The sequence below is a fragment of the Bison bison genome, unplaced genomic scaffold (genome assembly GCF_000754665.1).
Source record: "Bison bison bison isolate TAMUID 2011002044 unplaced genomic scaffold, Bison_UMD1.0 scf7180017859304, whole genome shotgun sequence".
Taxonomy (NCBI): Eukaryota; Metazoa; Chordata; class Mammalia; order Artiodactyla; family Bovidae; genus Bison; species Bison bison.
The window spans coordinates 739,896-763,432 of NW_011489876.1; the positions used below are offsets into that span (position 1 = coordinate 739,896).

The window sequence follows — 23,537 nt, forward strand, 5'->3', positions numbered from 1 at the left end:
AACAGTGTCAGACTTTATTTTTTCTGGGCTCCAAAATCACTGCAGATGGTGACTGCAGCCATGAAATTAAAAGACGCTTACTCCTTGGAAGGAAAGTTATGACCAATCTAGATAGCATATTCAAAAGCAGAGACATTACTTTGCCAACAAAGGTCCATCTAGTCAAGGCTCTGATTTTTCCTGTGGTCATGTATGGATGTGAGAGTTGGACTGTGAAGAAGGCTGAGCACTGAAGAATTGATGCTTTTGAACTGTGGTGTTGGAGAAGACTCTTGAGAGTCCCTTGGACTGCAAGGAGATCCAACCAGTCCATTCTGAAGGAGATCAGCCCTGGGATTTCTTTGGAAGGACTGATGCTAAAGCTGAAACTCCAGTACTTTGGCCACCTCATGCGAAGAGTTGACTCATTGGAAAAGACTCTGATGCTGGGAGGGATTGGGGGCAGGAGGAGAAGGGGACGACAGAGGATGAGATGGCTGGATGGCATCACTGACTCGATGGACATGAATTTGGGTAAACAATGGGAGTTGGTGATGGACAGGGAGGCCCGGCATGCTGCAATTCATGGGGTCGCAAAGAGTCGGACACGACTGAGCGACTGAACTGAACTGAATATTTAGTACTTAATAGTTTTGAACCAAAATGTTATTTTACAACGTGATCATTCAAATCATTCACAGAATTTGGATCTAAATGATTTTCCCCTGTTTTCAAACATCAAGTTGGCGTTTACAAGGATGAAGATTTATTCTCATTGAGTTGTGGGCTGGGACTCCCCTGGTGGCCCAGTGGCTAAGACTCTGTGCTCCCAATGCAGGGGCGCGGGTTCCATCCCTGGTCAGGGAACTAGATCCCACATGCCACAATTGAAGATCCTACGTGCCACAACTAAGACCTAGCACAGCCAAATAAACTTTAAAAAAGAAAGAGCTCTGGTGGGCTTTAAGCCATTTTCAGAAGAAGTCTTAAAAGATGTTTTGATGCATCATTCTAGAGAAAGCCTTGAGTGAACTGATCATTATATGGTTTTAAACATTTTAATATTTTAAATAGATCAGTCACACTTTTTTAGTCATAATTCATACAATAAAGTAGGGTTAAAAAAAGACTTTCCAATAATGGCTCACTCTCACTGTCCTAAACATATTCTCTTCCTTCCCTATTTAGGCCATAATGTACTATGGAATTTCTTTTTTTTTTTTTTTTAATTTTTAATCTATATCCTTGGTGACAAACACATTTTGATATAAACATTCCTCAAAGGACATTGCTGGTTAGAACATCAGTATTGAATCTAAAGTATACAAACATATACACACACATGCACATACACACTTGAAAGCTACAGAAAATGTACAACGCTGTGGCCCTGAGAAATTCTTACAACTTGAAAATCTAAGATGGTGGCTCAGGAGAAACAAAAGGGCAAACTATGCAGCATTTTAATCCCGTGGACCTTGATTTGTGTGGTTTTAAAATAGCTATATTTATAACTACTTAGTGTTTTGTACTTTTTACAGAAAGATAGAGCTGAACACAGTGAGCTTCTTCAAGGCCAGGGACCCAGTCTTGGCAGAGACTCAACTTCCCCAGAAAAAGACTAAGAAAGTCCTTCGCATGGCCACAGGAAACCCTGGGAGGGAACTATACAAACTCCGGTATTCCCAGTTTCTTTGGGTCCTAAGAGACCAGAAAGGGCTCCCCTTGTAGCTCAATTGGTAAATCATCTGCCTGCAATGCAGGAGACACAGGTTTGATTCCTGGGTTGGGAAGATCCCCTGGAGAAGGAAATGGCAACCCACTCCAGTATTCCTGCCTGGAGAATCCCATGGACAGAGGAGCCTGGTGGGCTACAGTCCATGGGGTTGCAAGAGTTGGACACAACTTATCAACTAAACCACCACCGAGAGACCAGAAAAGCTAAGACAGAGGAGATGCCGTGTGACTTTGACCAAAGAAACATAAATCCCAACCCTTTATTGTTTCAAACTCTTAGGATTCTGGGAAACCAGTGTTTACTTTCCGTGCCCCCTAGATCTAGGCTGTAATGTGTTGTCCACAGAGCTTGTACTTGTCAGCTGTATTCACTGATGCAGCTCTGCGTTTTAAATTTTGTTTTGCTATTTTTTAGTTCCAAACTGTTGAGATCTCCAGAAGACTCTTGAATCTAAGTTCACCCTCCACATAAAAAATAGTTCATTTCACATATAACTTGATTTCCTCTCCTGTGAGGGGATTAATCCCAAACTGGTATACTTCCCAGTAGGACATGAGAACCAAAAACTCAGGGTCATAGATCATTCCCTAGAGATATAGACTATTTCAGTGGGCGTGCTCAGTTGTGTCTGACTCTTTTGCGACCCCATGGACTGTAGCCCACCAGGCTCCTCTGTCCATGGGATTTCTCTGGCAAGAATACTAGAGTGGATTGCCATTCCCTTCTCCAGAGGATATTCCTGACCCAAGGATCAAACCCACATCTCCTGAGGCTCCTGCATTGGCAGGCAGATTCTTTACCACTGATCCACCTGGGAAGACCTAGACTATTCAAGGTGATAAGCAAAACCATTAAGATGTTGACCTCTTCATTAATACAAAGAAGTGTGTATATATATATATATACATACATACATTTTCTTTACTAAATAAGCTTTCAGAAAAGAAGAAAAGTGTTAAGATTAAATCTTGCTTACAGAGATGTGCAGGTCCTTTCACTGTAATTCTCACACTTCGACTTCCCAGAGGAACAGCAATTACATTTTCTTCCCCTAGGAAAGAACACAAGACAAATGTAATAAAACTTCTGCACTAAAGGCCCATTGAAATAAGCAACTCAATCAAAACTAAGGGCATGTATAAAGTGTTCTTAATTGTATTTCATTTCCATCTTCAGTCAGGAAATCTTCAGAAAACAGCTATTGTGTCTAAGGCATATTAATATATGCACATAATTTCATTTAAATATTGGGTTGGCCAAAACATTCGTTTTTTTCTGTAAGATGGCTCTAGTAGTGCTTAGTTGTCTTTAACTTCATTAGAAAAAATTTCTTTAGACTGTATTAAGACAGCTGTCATTTAAAAAAATAACTTACAAAACTGGTGAATTTTTGTGTAGCCATGTTAATAATAAAGATGGAAGAAAAAAAGCAACATTTTCAGCATATCATGCTTTATATATTTTATTATTTCAAGAAAGATAAAAACACAACTGAGAAGCAAATAAAGATTTGTGCAGCGTATGGAGAAGGTGCTGTGATTAATTGAATGTGTCAAAAGTGGTTTGTGAAGTTTCATGCTCAAATTTCTAGCTGGACAATGTTCCATGATCCAGTAGATCAGTTAAAGTTGATAGCAATCAAATAGAGTTATTGAGAACAATCTACATTATACCACAAAGAGATAACCAACATACCCAAATATCCAAATCAAGTGCTGAAAATCATTTGCACCAGCTTATTTATGTTAATCATTTTGATGTTTGGGTTCCACATAAGTTAAGCAGAAATAATCTTCTTGACTCTGCATGTGATTCTCTTCTTAAATGTAACAAAAAGTCCCATTTTTAAAAACAAATTGTGACAGGCAATAAATAGGGGATGCTGTACAATAACGTGGAACAGAAGAGATCATGGGGCAAGGGAAAAGAACCCATCAACAACACCAAAGGCCGATCTTCATCCAAACAAGGTGATACTGGGTGATATGGTGGAATGGGAAGGGAGTCCTCTATAATGAGCTTCTTTCAAAAAACCAAATGATTAATTTCAACAAGTAATGCTCCCATTAGACCAATTGAAGACAACACTCGATGAAAAGTGTACTGAATTAGTCAACAGAAAACCCATAATCTTCCATCAGGATAATGTAAGAGTGCATGTTTCTTTGATGACTAAGGCAAAAACTGTTACATCTTGGCTGGGAAGTTCTGACTCATCTGCCATATTCACCAGACACTGCTGCTTCGGATGTCCCTTCAATTTGGTCTTTACGATATTAGCTTCAAGGAAAAATTTTCAATTCCCTGGAAGACTATAAAAAGCACCTAGAACAGTTCTCTGCCCAAAAAGATTAAAAGTTTCGAGAATATGGTATTATGAAGTTGCCTGAAAAATGGAAGAAAGTAGTGGAACAAAATGGTGAATACATTATTCAATAAACTTCCTGGTGAAAATAAGAAATGTTTCTTTTACTTTAAAAAAACTGACGGAATTCTTTGACCAATCTATTTTTTTTAAATATTAAAGAAAAATTTAAATAAATGTACTGATCAACTTGAGTGAGGCCACAAACTAGGGCCCTAAGGTCATACTCATTCATTTGAGGTTGCTTGTGCCCTACAATGGAGAAGGCAATGGCACCCCACTCCAGTACTCTTGCCTGGAAAATCCCATGGATGGAGGAGCCTAGTGGGCTGCAGTCCATGGGGTCGCTAAGAGTCAGACACGACTGAGCGACTTCACTTTCACTTTTCACTTTCATGCATTGGAGAAGGAAAGGGCAACCCACTCCAATGTGCTTGCCTGGAGAATCCCAGGGTCGGGGGAGCCTGGTGGGCTGCCGTCTATGGGATCGCACAGAGTCGGACACGACTGAAGCGACTTAGCAGTAGCAGCAGCAGTGCCCTACACAGGCAGAGGTGAGTAACTGTAACGAAGACAATACGGCTCACAAAGAGTAATATACTTACTACATGGTTCTCTGCCAAAAAGTTTTGACAGTACCTGGCCAAGATAATTATTTAATGGAAATCAGGGGCCCCTGGCCCCTGAAAAAAAAACAGATTTTTTTTTCATGCTGTTACACATTCTGAAATTAATTTTCATGACCACATAATAATCCAGGGGTATATGAACTTCTATCCCCCAGTCTCCTATTTGATCATCAAATCTATGATTAATGATATTAGTACATCATCAACAATATGAATTACTTCAAGCAGATGTTGTGTTTTGTTTGTTTAACTTACAGAGAAGAGTTTTTGATAGCCTCTGGGTGAAGTTGTTGAATCAAAGGATGTCACTATGTTTATTGACTTGTTTATAAGTTTTATCAAATAAAAATACTTATTTACTATTAAAATTAGAAAATTCAAAAAGCATTCCAGACAAAACAAAGCTATTTCCAATCCAACTGCCCAGAGATCACTTCTAGCACTGTGATAAATATCCTTTCCTGATTTTATATTTGTTTGTTTTTGACACACATACATGTAAAAAAATGAACACTATTTAAATGCTCACTATTTGGGGAGGAGTTAGATAAACAGTGACACGTCCAGGCTAAGGATCTTTCCAACCCAGGGATTGAGCCTGTGTCTTTTGCATCTCCTGCATTGACAGGTGCATTCTTTACCATTAGCATCACCTAGGAAGCCCTGAAGGAATACTCTACAACTGATAAAAGTAACACTAGGAGGCCACATTACTTGATGTGGAAAGACTGCTAACATATATACTGATTGATGAAAAAAGCAAGTTAATATATGTTTTTACCCAGTGTTAGATAAGTACAATCCTTTGTTTTCCTGGTAGTTGGATCACTTGTGAATGTATCCTCAAGCAGCAAATTGCTTAATTTTGCTTGTTTGGGACCTTGGTTAAAATAGAAAGAAACTACATACGTATGTGTATATTCTTATGTAATTTGCTTTTCTTTGAACAATGCTATTTATTTGAAATCAAGTCATGTTGGTGAGCCTAACTGTCCTTCATTCACTTTCACAACTGTACACAACATAATAGTTAAATTAAACATCTTTGAATCTCCTTTTCCAGGAAAAAAAAAAGAAAAGAAAAAAGCAAGTTAAAAAATAACTACATGGCCAACTATTTCTTGATTATGATGTCAAAACCATAGGTAACAGATGAAAAACATAAACTGGACTCCATCAAAATTAAACTTTTCCACGTCAAAGGGTACTATCAATAGAGTGAAAAGGCAAGGCATGCAGTGGGAGAAAATATCTGTAAATCATGTACCAAATAAGGGGTTAATATTCAGAACAGATACAGAGTTTCTACAACCCAACAACAATGACAACAAAAATCACCCCAATTCAAAAAGTGGGCAAAGGACTTGAATAGACATTTTTCCAAAAAGGATATGCAAATGTCAATAAGCACAAAGAAACAGGCTCGTCACTAATCATTAGGGAAATGCAAATCAAACCCACAAAGAGATATCACTTCACACTCACTGCTGCTGCTAAGTCGCTTCAGTTGTGTCCGACTCTGTGTGACCCCGTAGACGGCAGCCCACCAGGATCCCCTGTCCCTGGGATACTCCAGGTGAGAACACTGGAGTGGGTTGCCATTTCCTTCTCCAATGCATGAAAGTGAAGTCGTTCAGTCTTGTTTGACTCTTTGCGACCCCATGGACTGCAGCCTACCAGGCTCCTCCATCCATGGGATTTTCCAGGCAAGAGTACTGGAGTGGGGTGCCATTGCCTTCTCTGTCACACTCACTAGGATGGCCATTATTAAAACAAACAAACAAAAAAAATAACAAGTGTTGGTCAGGATGTGAAGATATTAGAACCCTTGTGAACAGCTGATGGAAATATAAAATAATTTTTCAATCACTATGGAAAACAGTTACTTAAAACATTAAATATAGAGTTACAACATGATTCAGCAATTCCACTTCTGGGTACACCCCAAAGAACTGAAATCAGGGACTCATACAGATATTTGCACATGCCATTCACAGCAGCATTATTTCAGCCAAAGATGAAATCAACCTAAGTGTCCATTCACTGATGAGTGGAAAGCTATCACGTGGTAAATATATACAATGGGATATTTTTCAGCCTTAAAAAGTAAGGCAATTCTAGGACTTCTCTGGTGGTCCAGTGGTTAAGAATCTGCCTTACAGTGCAGGGGACGCAGATTCAGTCCCTGGTGGGGGAACTAAGATTCCACATGCCTCAAGTCAACTAAGTCAGCACACTGCAACTACCGAGTCCATGTGCTCTAAGGTTGGTGTGCTACAAGAGAAACCCACATACCACATACTGCAACTAGAGAAAGCCCGCATGCTGCAACAAAGGTTTGGGGTGGCCAAAATGAAAAAAAAAATTTTTTAAGTATTTTTTTAAAAAGTAAGACAATTCTGACACATGCTATGACACACAGATAAACCACAAAGATGCTATGCTAAGTGAAATACGCCAGTCACAAAAGGATATGTATGATTCCATTTATATGAGGTATGTTAAGTTCATAGAGACAGAAAGTAGGATGGTTTTTGGCAGGAGATGGGGTAAGACATATTATCACAATCTATCTCTAGAACTTTTCTCATTTTGCAAAACTGAAAGTCTGAGCCCACTAAATAATAACTCTCCATTCTCTCTCATCAAACCATTGACAGTGGTTTCCTCCCAGGAAAGAAAAGAATTCTGGGAGTGCCTGAATGGAAACGTAGTTCTATATTTTTTGTTTTCTGTAATAAAAATGCACCAATGAGTTACTTTTAAAATTAATTTTTTTTAAAAGCTAAAAATATTATTTACAGAGGAAAAAAAGAAAATAAAGGACCAGGGCCAAAATATTTTGCTGGATAAGTTTTGCAAAACCTTAAGCAAACAAGCAGGTTGCAGATAATAGGAAACTGAAAGCTTCCCAGTTGGTGAATACCAGCTAAAATAACTGATACCCAAACCAAACACAGAGATCACATAAATAAATATGTAAACTAAAACTTAATTATCACTATGGATGTAAAAATAATAAATACAACAAGGCAAATTTCAGAACTCTATCCTAAGGATCACACATTATGACTAAATACAGTATATTATAAAAATGAATGATCGATTCAACATCAGAAAAAGTACTAATATAATTAGCTATATTAACAAATCAAGTGAGTTAAATATTATGAACATTTTAATGAATATAAAAAGGTATCTGATGAAATTCAGCATGCATTACAATAAGATTCCTTTTAAAACCAAGGACAGAAAGAAACACCCTCAGTTTAATAAAGAATCAGAAGCCATGAGCAGATTTAATGGTGAAATATTAGAATTATTTCCACCATGGTTAGGAACACAACAAAAATTATTATCATTTTCCCCCTACATTCTTATCTTTGTCAGTGTAAGTAGAAAATAAATTAGAGGAATATATATTGGAAATAAAAAAAATTAAAACCTTGGTTGTAGATAATATAACTACTTAAAATTCAAGAAGAAAAAAGTTACTAGAGACCAACATTCCTAATGAATATAGATGCAACAAGTCTCAATAAAATACTGGCAAACCAACTTCAGCAGCACTTTAAAATGATCATACACCATGATCAAGTGGGCTTTACTCCTGGGATGTAAGGAGATGGGACAGTTCATCAAATATGAATCAATCAATATAATACATCACGTTAATAGAATAAAAGAAAAATCCTATTATCATCTCAATACAGAAAAACCATTTGACAAAATTCAATAATGATAAGAATAAGAACTCAACAAATTAGGCATAGAAAGAACATATCTCAAAATAACAAAGTGTGTATATGACATACCCACAGCCAACATCATACATAATGTGCTTTTTATGCTTTGTTCTGTATTTTCCAATTTTATATAATAAAAATGTATTTTTTCTTACAATGTTATTTTTTTTAATTATTTAGGAAATTTTCCAGTGCCTTCAGATTTTATGATGGCATCTCCAAATGGAGTCAGAAGAATAACAATTATTAATAAGCTGAGGCTGGTTTCATATATGATATTATACATGTTTCAATGCCATTCTCCCAAATCATCCCAGCCTCTCCCTCTCCCACATAGTCCAAAAGACTGTTCTATACATCTGTGTCTCTTTTGCTGATGGTATGGGGAGGGGGGGGAGGGTGGTTCAAGATGGGGAACATGTGTATACCTCTGGTGGATTCATGATGATGTATGGCAAAACCATAACAATATTGTAAAGTAACTAACCTCCAATTAAAATAAATAAATTTATATTAAAAAAAATAAGCTGAGGCTGGCCAAAATCCAAAGGACAATAACCAAAAACCTGTATACTTCATTGTGTCATTATTTAAGGTAAAAGAGTCAATAATATTTTGTTGATGAATACACAGTACAGACAATTTAATTTTTTATTTGCTGACTTCCGTGAGAAATATCTCTATTTTAAAATGATAAAAATAAGGAAATCATAAAATAAGCTTTAAATAGGTCCACAGATACATGGTCTTCATTTTTCTTTCTTCTATACTTTTCAAAGTTCTTTGCAATGAAAAGGGCTTGGAAGCAAAGATTCCCCAGTGACAGTAAGTATTGCCTATGTCTTGGGCTCTAAATACCATTCCCCAATAAAAAGAATCAAGACTTCATGGGAAAAAAAAAAAAACCAAACAGGCAATTCTAGGTCTGGAGAAGGAAAAAATATTCAAAGTGAGCCTAGAACACCCTGTTGTTATTTCAGAATGCAAAGCAGTGTTTAAAGTCCAAAGGAATTATGTCAAAAGGGTTCAGCTTGAACTGCTCCCACTGGCCACATTTTGGACAATATGCAGCCCAGATGAATAGTGTCTATAATATGACAAAACATTTAAAAACAAAAAATCTCTGAATTCAGAGTGAGAAAGGAAAAACAAAAAAGACTGGGGAGCTTCTTTACAGAAGAATATCAGAAAGTAAACACAGAGGTAAGGAAAGAATTAGAAAATTGCCATTTGCAACCAAACCCCAGAATAAGCACTATTTCAAGCAAGGGTCAACAATAGATGCTAAACCCCATGTGAGAAACTGTTGCAAAACAGAATATTTAACACCTTGAGATAACATTCTGTAGGTTTCTTACAAGGAAACATGGATCTGCATAAGATAGTGATCTGTTTCCCCACCTTAGACCACTGATCAAACTCAACACTGCTATGTCACAGACTTCCTGATGTGATGCAACATAAAGCACTTTGTACCATCGTTGATGTGCTCCTACCTGAACAGATGTTCAGTCCAGTTCCAATCAAGCCTTGGACCTCACTGCTCTGTTTATAGGAAATATTGAGAGAGATCCACAAATAAAGTGGCAATCAGATAAACCCAGAAGATGGAAAATTCTATAAGACAAACGGGATGAACACTTTACAAAGTCAATATTATGAAAAAATAAATGGTCTAAATAAGAGACACATCTGTTGAGAAGGAATGTTATGGAGGCTTTTTAACAGAATAGCTACACTGGCCAGGGCTTCCTTGGTGGCTCAGCAGTAAAGAATCCACCTGCCAATGCAGAAGGCCCGGGTTTGATCTCTGGGTCAGGAAGAACCCCTGGAGAAGGAAATGTCAACCCACTCCAGTACTCTTCTTTGAGAAAATCCCATAGCCAGAAGAGCCTGGCGGGCTATAGTCCATGGGGTTGTAAAGAGTCAAACATGACTGAGTGACTAAACAATAACAACATCAAGAGAGACATCTATGTAACGAAAATTGTTTTGAAAATAATAAATAAGAAATCTTTGCTAAGAAATCCTCTTCGGGGAGATCAACTGGGCTAAGTAACTCTCTTAGAAAATCTTTGTGAACTTAGACTGTGGTGTCTTTGAAGAGCATTTATCCTGTGTATGTATGTGTGTGTGTGCGTACACATTCCAACTGCCATTCATTGACCATTAAACACTCAAGTGAAACCTCTCAGACTAGAAACCCTGGCACTTTATTTCAGTCAGATGGTTCACACTTGGGGGAAATACATGGCTGTGTAGAGGGAAGTGAACCCCCAGTTGCTTACAATACTACCTTGTCGGGAAACGCACATTGCAGGGCAGCTGGGCAAGGCTGGGAAGGCAGCAATCTGTAAGAGTCCTCACCTAAGGATTTAACAGCCTTAGATTACAGAAAACTTATCTCCACTGTACAGTTTTAAATGCCATCTCTCCTAAACTGCAATTCCCGTCTGTTTCTGTAACTTTCCATAGTATATTAATATTTGATACATCTCATGTCCTTGTGGTACTTTTACAGAGCAGCACCTCCCAGAATTACCTTGAGAACTTATTAAAACACAGATTCCTGTTCCTCCCACAGAAATCCTGTCCCACCAGCTTACAGTGGAGCCCAAAAATGTGTCCATCCAGCAGCCTCTGTGTGATGCTGCTATGGAGCATCTGTGAGCTGTGTTTCCGACAGCAGTGAACCAGGGTAGAGTGAGGGAAAACTCCAGGGCTTTAGGACAGGAAGCAGGGTGGTTCTACAGTCACAACTTTTCAGGATTTCTCCACCATTCTGCAGAAAAGCACAATTCTAGCTCTGACCAGAAATAGAGAGAGAACCCTGATGAGGAAGAGAATTTTAAAGAGGGAGGGGCCAGCAGCACTAAATGCTCTTCCACTGGGGGCTTCAAGTGCCTTTTGGATGAAGCAGTAAAAACCTTGCTAATGGGATTCATAAAGACAGTATCAACTGGGCAGTAAGCACAGGAGGCTGCCATCTGAGGAATAAATTGACAAAAAAGGAGACACAGGAAATGTAAACAGTTTTTCCAAAAGTTGTCAATAAAGCTAAGTGAAAGATTAGGGTGGCAGCTGGAGATGTGGAGAGTTTAAAAGATCTATATACACATACACATATATTACATATATAATTATGTAAAATACATATGTTGTTGAGTTGCTAAGTCATGTCCAACTCTTTTACCACCCCATGGGCTGTAGCCTGTCAGGCTCCTCTGTCCATGGGATTTCCCAGGCAAGAATACTGGAGTGGGTTGCCATTTCCTTTCCCAGGGGATTTTCCCAACCTAGGAGTTGTACCTGCATCTCCTGCATTGGCAGATGGATTCTTTACTGTTGAGCCACCAGGGAAGATATATATATCTTATCCATACACACATATATATACACACACATATACACACACACATATAATTTGCAAATTATATTTCCATTTAAGATGGAAGAGATCTGGTCACATTTAACCCTGATGGGAAAAGGAGACAGAGAAAGAGGATAAAGGAGACAGACAATAGGTGGGGTGAAATCTCTGAGGAAGCAGAGGGGGCTGGGATCCAGGATGCAGATGGAGGGATTAATCAGCCTTGGAAAGGAAGCTGGACACTTGTTCCTCTGTAATGGGAGGGACCAAAGAATGGACGGGCGCAGCTGCAGGGTGAGGTCTCTACTAACGGTTTCTGTTTTACCGAGTTTGGGGTTTTTTTACAATCTTCTTTGGAGTCTAGCACAGAATCAGTTTTTGTAAATGGTCCATAAATGTTTGAAAAGACAGTATGTTCCCTCAAAATGCAATGCTCAATAATACCTGTTAATGTAACATGACTTAGTTCCTATTAAGAGTGTTCAAGTCTTCATAACAGTTTTATTTGCTTCAATTTCTTCTTACAGACCTATAGGGCTATTGTTTTCTTTGTACATTTTTTAATATTTATTTTTGGGGCTTTCCAGGTGGTGCTGGTGGTAAAGAAAATATCTGCCAAGCAGGAGACATGAGTTCCATCCGTGGGTTGGGAAGATACCCTAGAGAAGGAAACACCTACCCACTCCAGTATTCTTGCCTGGCAAATCCCATGGACAGAGAAGCCTGGTGAGCTACAGTCCATGGGGTCACAAAAGAGTCAGATCTTAGTGACTGAGCATGCATGCATGCAAGATTCTACTAGCTTTGATATTAACACTGCTAACATGCTTTCTCGTCTCCCTTGTTACACTGGGATACTTAAACCCCAGACAAATGGCCTCCAGGTAAATCCCCCTCAGGTTGGAGCTAACAGGAGTAAGCTGTATCTTGTGTTTCAGGACAGGTGAAGTAGACACCACTTAAACCCTCCTCTCACAAGTTTGCTTATGAGGCCACCAATCAGGTCTTATTTTGGGGCCTCTTTAAAATATTATACTCTCTAATGGTATAGAATCCAATGGTTGAGAACATGGCAGACGGCAGAAGGTTTCTTCTCTACCCCATATAAACAATGTTCATAACAGCAGGTCCACGACTGGGAAATCTAGATTTGGTGGTGGTGTTGGGAACTGGTTCCTGTTGAACACCTTCATTGTTTGGAACTACTTCAAAACATTTCCACTGAAATTTGCGGTAAGAGATCCTTGATACTGCTACTCACTATGTCATCTTCCAGGGCTTCTCAACACACTCTGCATTTTTTTTTTTTATTCTACAAACTACTGGGAGAGGAAATATGGAATCACGGCTAAGATCACAGACCACAGAGTCAGGCAACCTGGGCTGGAACGCCAGCTTCACCTCTTACAACCACTGTGTGACTTTGGGCAAGTTTCCTACCTTCTCTGTGCCTCAGTTACATGTGTAAAATGAGGATAATAATACTTGTTTCAAGGAGTTGTTGAGAGGATTTGATAACATAATACATGCAAAGGATGTAGAAGAAAACTTAACCAGCAGTCGGGCTGGGTAAGCGCAAGTTATTAAAACCAGGCTGAACACATACGATGCCCCCAGGCACGATCCTGAGTAACTTGACAAAACTGCCTCCTTTGTTCTAATAAAAAGCCATTCCTACAATTAAGAAAACTGAACTTTTGCAAGTTTAAGTGCCTTGTCCAAGATCACAGACTTCCCAAGCAGCAGGGCTGGGGTCAGAACCAAATACTGCACTCTTAACCCTTCTACTGTTGAGACCCAGTTGTCACTGTATAAACTCCCACTCTCCCATCACAAGTACATTCATTACACTTTGATTTTACGGGCTTCACTTCTTTGATTTTGCAATCACTGGGCTGACCCAAGGATCTATTAAGTTTGCTTCCACTGACTTCCCTCCTACACATAAACGCTCAAATCCAGCTGTTCCATCATATTTTTTCTATGTCTCATTTCCTGCCGCAGAGATCACCGCTTTGCTAAGTAGCAAAATGTATAGGAAATAAACTGTCCACACAATATTAACTAATCAATAAACATCAGTTTCAGCCCAGGAGGACTGCAATTTATACCAGATCATTTATTTGCACTATAAAGTCAAATTAGAACTGCACCCACCTAAATATATACATTCCAACGTAACACAAGAAAAGAGATGAACTCTTCTATTACCCTCACTTTGACAATCTCATTTCCACTTTACCATTTCTGGTTTTTTATTTTTTATTTTTAATTTGGTTGGGTATTTTGCTGAACAAAACTTTCGGTCATGTATATTTCATATTATTTTTTGACCTTGCATTTTTAATTATTCTGCTCTTTCAGGCTCAAACACACACACACACACACACACACCACCCTCCATCTTCTCTCCATTCCCAAAGAATAGAGGAGCTTTTTTTTAAAGCTTTTAAAGAAGAAAAGTATCGAATAAATGTTAATGCTAATAATAATTCTATGAAAAAACGGAAAATAATACTTATCTTCCTTTAAAATGAGATAACGAGTGTGAAAGCATTTCGTAAATTGAAAAACATAAACACAAAAATGGTATTTATTAATACTCTTACACACATATAACCACTTGGCATCATTTAACCTAAAACAACATTGTATAGAACAGGGGTTGACAGCTTTCCAAATTAGGGTAGTCAAGTTTTGTTCTGTCTCGTTTTTACTTCTTGGTCTTGCACCATGGTATGTGGGATCTTAGTCTCCTGACCAGGGATAGAACCTGCACTTCCTGCATCAGAAGCACAGAGTCCTAACCACTGGACCACCAGGGAAGTCCGTGGATAGTCAAGTTTGATTTAATTTGTCTGTGCCTTTGTTGGTGTGCTGGAGGACTGGGAGACTAGGACTCTTTCGAAGAGAAAGCCAGCGTGTGGCTACATGGATTCTGAAAATGCAAGGCTGATCATATACTTCCTTTTGACACAGAGGTGGGACAAATGACACGTGCCAAGGAACAAAGTTGGGCAAAATAAAAATCAGAAATTAACAACCATCCTTTAAAAGCAGACAGGGGACTCGGCAGGGATTGGATTCGGTGAGAGAAACTGCTGCAAGCTGAAACCCAATTTCTACACCTCTGCTGTAATTACATCCCTGCCCTGAGCTGCTCATGTGCTACATCATGTATGGTGTTTATTGCTGCATCTGCAAATGAGTGTCCTTAGCTATCAGCCTTGGTATCTATGTAGAAACATCTGCTCCCAATCTGGAGGTATAGATCTTTAATGGCTTAAAATGCCTTTACCCCAGAAGAATATGTAACAGGCAGAGTGTTTAACAGTACATGTTACTGTGCTGGTTTCCAGGACTAGTTTTGAATAGCAAGTGGCAGAGGGAGCTGTGGCCTTCCCTGGTGGCTCAGCAGTAAAGAACCTGCCTGCCAATGCAGGAGACACGGGTTTGATCCCTGGGTTGGGAAGATCCTCTGGAGGAGGAAATGGCAACCCACTCCAGTATCCTTGCCTGGAAAATCCCATGGACAGAGGAGCCTGATGGGCTACAGTCCATGGGGTCTCAAAAGAGTCAAACACAACTTAGCTACTAAACAAGAGAGGGTTCTATTTTACATACAGCACCTGACAACATTGTTCTGTCCAATGTTTCCCAGAATCAGAGTATAACCCTTCTTCTCTGCCCTTTACTCTGCAGCTAAGAAATCCAGAGCCTGGTAAGGACTAAATGGCAACTTGCCTCTGACTCTGTAATGGGATACCCCCAAATATGCCATTTTGGTATACCAGTTATTGGCATACAGCTGGCGGCGGCTGTGCTTCGCTGGACCAGCCTTGAGGAGATACCCCACATCCAAGGTCAGAGAAACCCCAGTAAGATGGTAGGCGCTGGAGCAACTGTGAGGAGATACCCCACATCCAAGGACAAAGGAGAAGCCCCAGCAAGATGGTAGGAGAGGCAAATTCATGTTTAGAATCAAATCCCATTCCCGCCAGAGATGCTAAGAGGGCTCAAACAAACCTTGTGCGCACCAAGACCCAGGGACTCCACAGAGACTGAGATAGAACTGTGTCTGAGCATCTTCCATGGAGGTACGGCTCAGCAGTGGACTGCCACAGGGACAGGGGCTCTAGGTGCAGCAGACTTGGGTATGGCATAAACCCTCTTGGAGGAGGTCGCCTTTAACCCCACCACAGAGCTGCGAGGACTTACACAGGAATTAAAAAAGACTCTTGGAGGGCTCAAACAGTACCTTGTGCACCCAGACCCAGGAGAAGGGAGCAGTGACCCCACGAGAGACTGACCCAGACTTGCCTGTGAGTGCACAAGAAGTCTCCATCGGAGGCGTGAGTTGGTGGTGGCCTGCTGCAGGGTTGGAGGCACTGAGTGTAGCAGTACATGCATGGGACCTTCTGAAGGAGGTCACCATTATCTTCATTACCTCCACCATAGTTTGGCCCAGGTAAACAGCAGGGAGGGAACACAGCTCCACCCATCAAGAAAAATTGGATTACAGATTTACTGAGCATGGCCCCACCCATCAGAACAGAACCGTTTCCCTCTCAGTCAGTCTGTCCCATCAGGAAGCTTCCATAAGCCTCTTATTCTTCTCCATCAGAGGGCAGACAGGCTGAAAACCGCAATCACAGAAAACTAACCAATCTAATCACATGGACCACAGCCTTGTCTAGCTCAATGAAACTATGAGCCATGCCATGTAGGGCCACCCAAGACAGGCGGGTCATGGTGGAGAGTTCTGACAAAACATGGTCCACTGGAGCAGGGAATGGCAAACCACTTCAGTATTCTTGCCTTGAGAACCCCACAAACAGTATGAAAAGGGAAAAAGATAGGACACTTAAAGATGAACTCCCCAGGTAGGTAGATGTCCAATATGCTACTGGAGACCAGTGGAGAAATAACTTCAGAAAGAATGAAGAGACGGAGCCAAAGCAAAAACAACACCCAGTTGTGGATGGGACTGGTGATGGAAGCAAGGTCCAATGGTGTAAAGAGCAATATTGCATAGAAACCTGGATTATTAGGTCCATGAATCAAGGCAAGTTGGAAGTGGGCAAACAGGAGATGGCAAGAGTGAATGTTGACATTCTAGGAATCAGCGAACTAAAACGGACTGGAATGGGTGAATTTAACTCAGATGACCATTATATTTACTACGGTGGACAAGAATCCCTTAGAAGGAATGAAGTAGCCATCATGGTCAACAAAAGAGTCCAAAATGCAGTACCTTGATGCAAACTCAAAAACGACAGAATGATCTCTCTTTGTTTCCAAGGCAAACCATTCAAAATCACAGGAATCCAAGTCCTGTGATTGCCCTGACTAGTAATGCTGAAGAAGCTGTAATGCCCTGACCAGGCTGCTGAAGAATGCTGAAGAAACTGAAGTTGAACGGTTCTATGAAGACCTACAAGACCTTTTAGAACTAACTCCCAAAAAAGATGTCCTTTTCATCATAGGGGCCTGGAATGCAAAAGTAGGAAGTCAAGAAACACCCAGAATAACAGTTAAATTTGGCCTTGGAGTACAGACTGAAGCAAGGCAAAGGCTAATAGAGTTTTGCCAAGAGAAAGCACTGGTCATAGCAAACACCATCTTCCAACAACACAAGAGAAGACTCTACACATGGCCATCACCAGATGGCCAACGCTGAAATCAGATTGATTATATTCTTTGCAGCCAAAGATGGAGAAGCTGTATACAGTCAGCAAAAACAAGATGGGGAGCTGACTGTGGCTCAGATCATGAACTCCTTATTGCCAAATTCAGACTTAATGAAAGTAGGGAAAACTACTAGACAATTCAGGTATGACCTAAATCAAATCCCTTATGATTATACAGTGGAAGTGAGAAATAGATTTAAGGGACTAGATCTGATAGACAGAGTGCCTGATGAACTATGGACAGAGGTTCATGACATTGTACAGGAGACAGGGATCAAGACTATCCCCAAGAAAATGAAATGCAAAAAAGCAAAATGGCTATCTGAGGAGGCCTTACAAATAGCTGTGAAAAGAGAAGTGAAAAGCAAAGAAGAAAAGGAAAGATATTCCCCTTCGAATGCAGAGTTCCAAAGAATAGCAAGGAGAGATAAGAAAGCCTTCCTCAGCAATCAGTGCAAAGAAACAGAGGAAAACAATAGAATGGGAAAGACTAGAGATCTCTTCAAGAAAATTAGAGACACCAAGGGAACATTTCATGCAAAGATGGGCTCAATAAAGGACAGAAATGGTATGAACCTAACAGAAGCAGAAGATATTAAGAGGTGGCAAGAATACACAGAGGAATTGTATAAAAGGGATCTTCATGATCCAGATAATCACGATGATATGATCACTCACTTAGAGCCAGACATCCTGGAATGTGAAGTCAAGTGGGCCTTAGGAAGCACCACTACAAACAAAGCTAGTGGAGGTGATGGAATTCCAGTTGAGCTATTTCAAATCCTGAAAGATGATGCTGTGAAAGTGCTACAGTCAATATGTCAGCAAATTTGGAAAACTCAGCAGTGGTCACAGGACTGGAAAAGGTCAGTTTTCATTCAATCCCAAAGAAAGGCAAGGCCAAAGAATGCTCAAACTACCGCACAATTGCACTCATTTCACACACTAGTAATGCTCAAAATTCTCCAAGCCAGGCTTCAGCAATACATGAACCGTGAACTTCCTGATGTTCAAGTTGGTTTTAGAAAAGGCAGAGGAAGCAGAGATCAAATTGCCAACATCTGCTGGATCATCAAAAGAGCAAGACAGTTCCAGAAAAACATCTATTTCTGCTTTATTGACTATGCCAAAGCCTTTGACTGTGTGGATCACAAAAAAACTGGAAAATTCTGAAAGAAATAGGAATATCAGACAACCTGACCTGCCTCCTGAGAAATCTGTATGCAGATCAGGAAGCAACAGCTAGATGGACATAGAACAACAGACTGGTTCCAGATAGGAAAAGGAGTATGTCATATTGTCACCCTGCTTATTTAACTTATATGCAGAGTACATCATGAGAAATGCTGGGCTGGATGAAGCACAAGCTGGAATCAAGATTGCCAACCAGGAGAAATATCAATAACCTCAGATATGCAGATGACACCACCCTTATGGCAGAAAGTGAAGAAGAACTAAAGAGCCTCTTGATGAAAGTGAAAAGGGAGAGTGAAAAAATTGGCTTACAGCTCAACATTCAGAAAACTAAGATCGTGTCATCCAGTCCCATCACTTCATGGCAAATAGATGGAGAAACAGTGAAACAGTGGCAGACTTTATTTTGGGGGGCTCCAAAATCACTGCAGATGGTGACTGAAGCCATGAAATTAAAAGATGCCTGCTCCCTGGAAGGAAAGTTATGACCAGCCTAGACAGCATACTAAAAAGCAGAGACATTACTTTGCCAACAAAGGTCTGCCTAGTTAAGGCTATGGTTTTTCCAGTAGTCACGTATGGATGTGAGAGTTGGACTATAAAGAAAGCTGAGCACTGAAGAATTGATGTTTTTGAACTGTGTTGTTGGAGAAGACTCTTGAGAGTCCCTTGGACTGCAAGGAGATCCAACCAGTCCATCCTAAAGGAGATCAGTCCTGAGTGTTCATTGGAAGGACTGATGTCGAAGCTGAAACTCCAATACTTTGGCCACCTGATGTGAAGAACTGACTCGTTGGAAAAGACCCTGATGCTGAGAAAGATTGATGGAGGGAGAAGAAAGGGATGACAGAGGATGAGATGGTTGGATAGCATCACAGACTCAATGGAGATGAGTTTGAGTAAACTCCGGGAGTTGGTGATGGACAGGGAGGCCTGGCATGCTGCAGTCCATGGGGTCGCAGAGAGTCAGACATGACTGAGTAACTGAACTGAACTGAACTGATTATTTTGAATTAAAGGTACTAAGAAACATCCAGTGCAAGGACACTGTGTCCCTCCACTGGATGAAAGCAGGAGATAAAGCTTCCAGGGGAAGGTACCTCCCTGTACTGAGGGTAGAAGGCATCCTTATCACCAAAGACAGGGAATTTCGAGTTGAGAAGCCCATGTAAACCAATATAAACATGTAAAATTTCCTGAGCTCTTTAGGAAGACAAGCCATCTCTGTGGAAACTTTTCATTAGAGCTTTGTAAACTTCTTCCTATGAGATCCTAGGACTAACTTCTCTGACCTGCATTCCACCTCAAGGTCTGTGCTTTTTAAAATAAGGAATAAAGTACAAATATATTTAATAGATTTTCAGAACTAAAAGATGTCTTAGACATGATTTGTGCTAACACATTCAGGACACAGATGAAAAAGTCCAAGTTCCTGTGATCTTGCCTAAGATCACAGACAGTGGCCAAGAAGAGGTTATTACCCTAGTCCAAAAATTCTAGTCCCAAAATTCTGTTGCACTATATTTAGTCTCACTGAAAACATAACGGGAAGCAGAGCTATTTCCAGTGAAGAACCTGTATTCATTCGTGCAACATTTATTGAGCTCCTCTGATGTGCTCGGTACCCTACAAGCTCCAGGAATAAAATGATGAAAATGATACAGAGTCCACTTTTGCAACATATGACCAGCAGGAGAGATGAATTAAGCAAACAAATACAGCTCTCTCTTGAACAACACAGGGGTAAAGGGCCCTGACCCTACATGCAGTTGAAAATCTGGGTATAATTTATAGTTATCTCTCTGTATCTGTATCTAAGTTTCCACATCCGGGGATTCACCCAGCTGAGGATCATGTCGGTACTGTAGTATGTACTATTGACAAAAATTTGCATATAAGTGAACCTGTGCAGTTCAAACCCATGTTACTTAAGAGTCAACTGTAAATCAAACAATTACCTCTTGCAATAAAGGCTAAGAAGGAAATAGAAAACAGAAGGGCCGACTTTAGGCAGATTGGTCAAGGAAAATATCTCTGAGGAGGTGATGCTTAAGCTCAAGGTTGAGAAAGAGACAGCCAAGTTAAGAGCTAGGAGAAGTGTGTTCTAGGCTCAGGGATTGGTCAGTACAAAAGCCATGGAGGAAAAGGTCCCTGGGAAGTCAAAAATCTTCCAGAAAATCGAGATTACTACAGACTAGTGAATGAAGGCAAGACAGCACACATGACATGACATAAAAGCCAAATACATAAGACTTTGAAAGTCATGAGAAGTGGTATGGATTTTAAAATAAGTGTAAATAAAAGGCGATTTACAAAGAGGTATTAAGCCAGGAATTCCTGGCCAGTGTGGCTACTCTGTGAAAAACAGACTCCATAACATTCCTTCTTAACAGAACCTACATGTCATTGTCCTCTTGTTTTTCTTTGCAGAGGACATAGAAGATGCATAAAAAAAACATGTGGAAGAGCAAGGCGAGGGTGAAAGCAAGGGCTTTCATTTTCAATCTTGGGATCTCCTTCCATGCCATGCTCGCTCTTGTGAATTAAATATCCCATGAAAATGAATGGAGTCTGGGAATTCCCTGGTGGTCCGGTGATTAAGAATCTGCCTGCCAATGCAGGGGGCAAGGATTCTATTCCTGGTTGGGGAACTAAGATCCCCACAAGCTGTGCAGTGGGGCCAAGAATATTTTTTTAATGTAAAAAATTAAATGAACAGGGTGCTTGGTTTGAATATTCTTTTGCCAGACACAGTTCTGGCATACAGCACTATCAATCAGAATCTCACCCTACAAAGATGAAGACAGGGAGGCAGAAAGAGATGAGATAAAAAGGCAGGAGGAAGGGAGAGCAATCTGTTTACCACCTCAGCAAGCCTGTTATAGTCAATAACAGTCTTCTTTGTCATGGAATAAGTTAAGTGTACAGATGGTTTTTGGAAATAACAGTCAAAACAGAAACAAAGAGCATATGAAGAGAAAAAAAAAAGTGTATGAAGAGAAAACATTATAAGAACTGCCCTGTGAGGCAGCCCCACAGTCCACCTAGCCCAGGATTCTGTATTTTCTAGGAGACCCGAGGATGGTTGGTAAGAAGGTGTGGGGTTCCAGGTCAGCCTCAGGTGTCACTGCATCAATAAGCTTAGCTGTCACCAAGGAAAAATGTACAGTTGATCCTTGGACAATGCAGGGGGTAGGGTGGCGGCAGTTAGGAGCAACAACCCCCTCCAGTCAACAATCCAAGCATAGCATAGAGACTTTTCAGAGTGGTTCAGACTGCACTCTCAACTCAGGGGGCTGGGTCAATCCCTGGTTGGGGAACTAAGATCCCAAATGCCAGGCATCGCAGCCAAAAAAACCCCACAAAGTCTGAGTATAACTGATAGTCAGCTCTCTATATACACTTTCTCTGTTATCTGTGGTTCCACGTGGGTGGGTCCAACCAACTACAGGTCATTTATTCATGTAGTATTTACTGCTGAAGAAAATGGAAAACCATGCAGTTCAAACCTGTGTTGTTCAAGGGTCAACTCTACAAACAGATCAGACAAGGTGAGCTTATTTGTTTATTTGTCTCAGGGGTGCATGGTCCTTCTATGGACAAGGTCAAAACAATGGCAAAATCTGGAAATACAAGTGAGTCCCCCAGTACCAAATCCAAATGCTCCAATCAGGGGTGTATGCTTTTTTGTTGCTGTTTTTAGACTCTTCTCTCCTTAAAAAGCTGAGTGGCCTCCAGCTCTCTGTTCCAACAGCCAAAGCTATGGATGCCAGTTGTGAGTTCAGCCTCTCTCCTCCCTCTGAACAGGAAATGTGCATGTTGTATGTGGATTAATTTCTGATATTTCTCACAGCGAAGGTTTTGGCTCCAGGCTCTTCCACCTTGAATCTGCCTCCCTGCAGGATGGAAACAGGGCCCAAGAGCAGCCTCATGCACTTTCTTGCTAGCAGGGCTGTGCCAACAGCATCTCCCTGCCCTGGCCTCCTTCAGCGTGAGACTTGGGGAAGATAGGAATGACGGCTTGGCAAGGTGAGGCCCAAGGAGCCTGGTGGACTCTGCAGGCCTGGGGATGCACACTCAGGGAGAGACGTGGCTTCATTTCCCACATTTTTTTTTACACAAAGCATCATTATAGGGAAGTGCTTCCATATGGCCCATGGAAAATCTCAGCCAAAAACAGCTTCAGTTGGCCAGATTCAGAGCAGTAACAGACATGAAGAGGCCATAATGAAAAGCAAGGATGAGAAGCACCAGGTTTTCACACAGGCAGGCATGCATCTTTGCTAACTTTAGCCTCAGCCCTAGAGCAGGCAGACAGAGCTTGGACTTGCCAGCAGCATGCCCCCAGCTCTACTAGCTCCCTTTAGAGATCTGTCTCTGAGATCCAGCTGCTCTTCCTTTGCAGAAATTATTCAAAAGTATTAAATGTTTTAAACTTTTTTCTCTAGTCACTAAGCACCCTTCTGCCACAATTATTCCTAAAGCTTGCACGGATATTTTGTTGTACTGAAATTGTTTTTTCTACTGTTAATCCCTTTGCCAATGCTTTGCCCTAAAGAAGAAGGAATGATGTAGAGATCATAGCTTCCAATGAAGAAAAGGATGGCTGGAGAGTAGGGTCATCTCCCTTTATCCTTCAGCCAATGTTAACTACATGTCAGACACTTTTTCTTACATAGTTTAATTTGATCCTCACGATGACCCTAAGAGCTGACTGAGTATAATTATTATCCCCATTGATGAATCTGTTTGAGAGCCTTCTCTCTCAAGCAGCTGATTCTACCTCCAATGAACAGAGTGTAAAAAGAAAAAGAAAAAACTGTTCT

At 40.5% G+C, this 23,537-nt stretch overlaps 1 protein-coding gene across 1 annotated transcript in view; it reads right to left on the bottom strand.

Moving 5' to 3' along the window:
* ADAMTSL3 (ADAMTS-like 3) overlaps window positions 1–23,537 on the bottom strand; it is a 381,686-nt gene that overhangs the window by 184,825 nt on the left and 173,324 nt on the right. Inside the window, exon 7 of the mRNA XM_010831002.1 lies at window positions 2,694–2,768. Within this exon, the coding sequence (XP_010829304.1) occupies window positions 2,694–2,768 (75 nt within the window). The remainder of the gene's footprint in view (window positions 1–2,693; window positions 2,769–23,537) is intronic.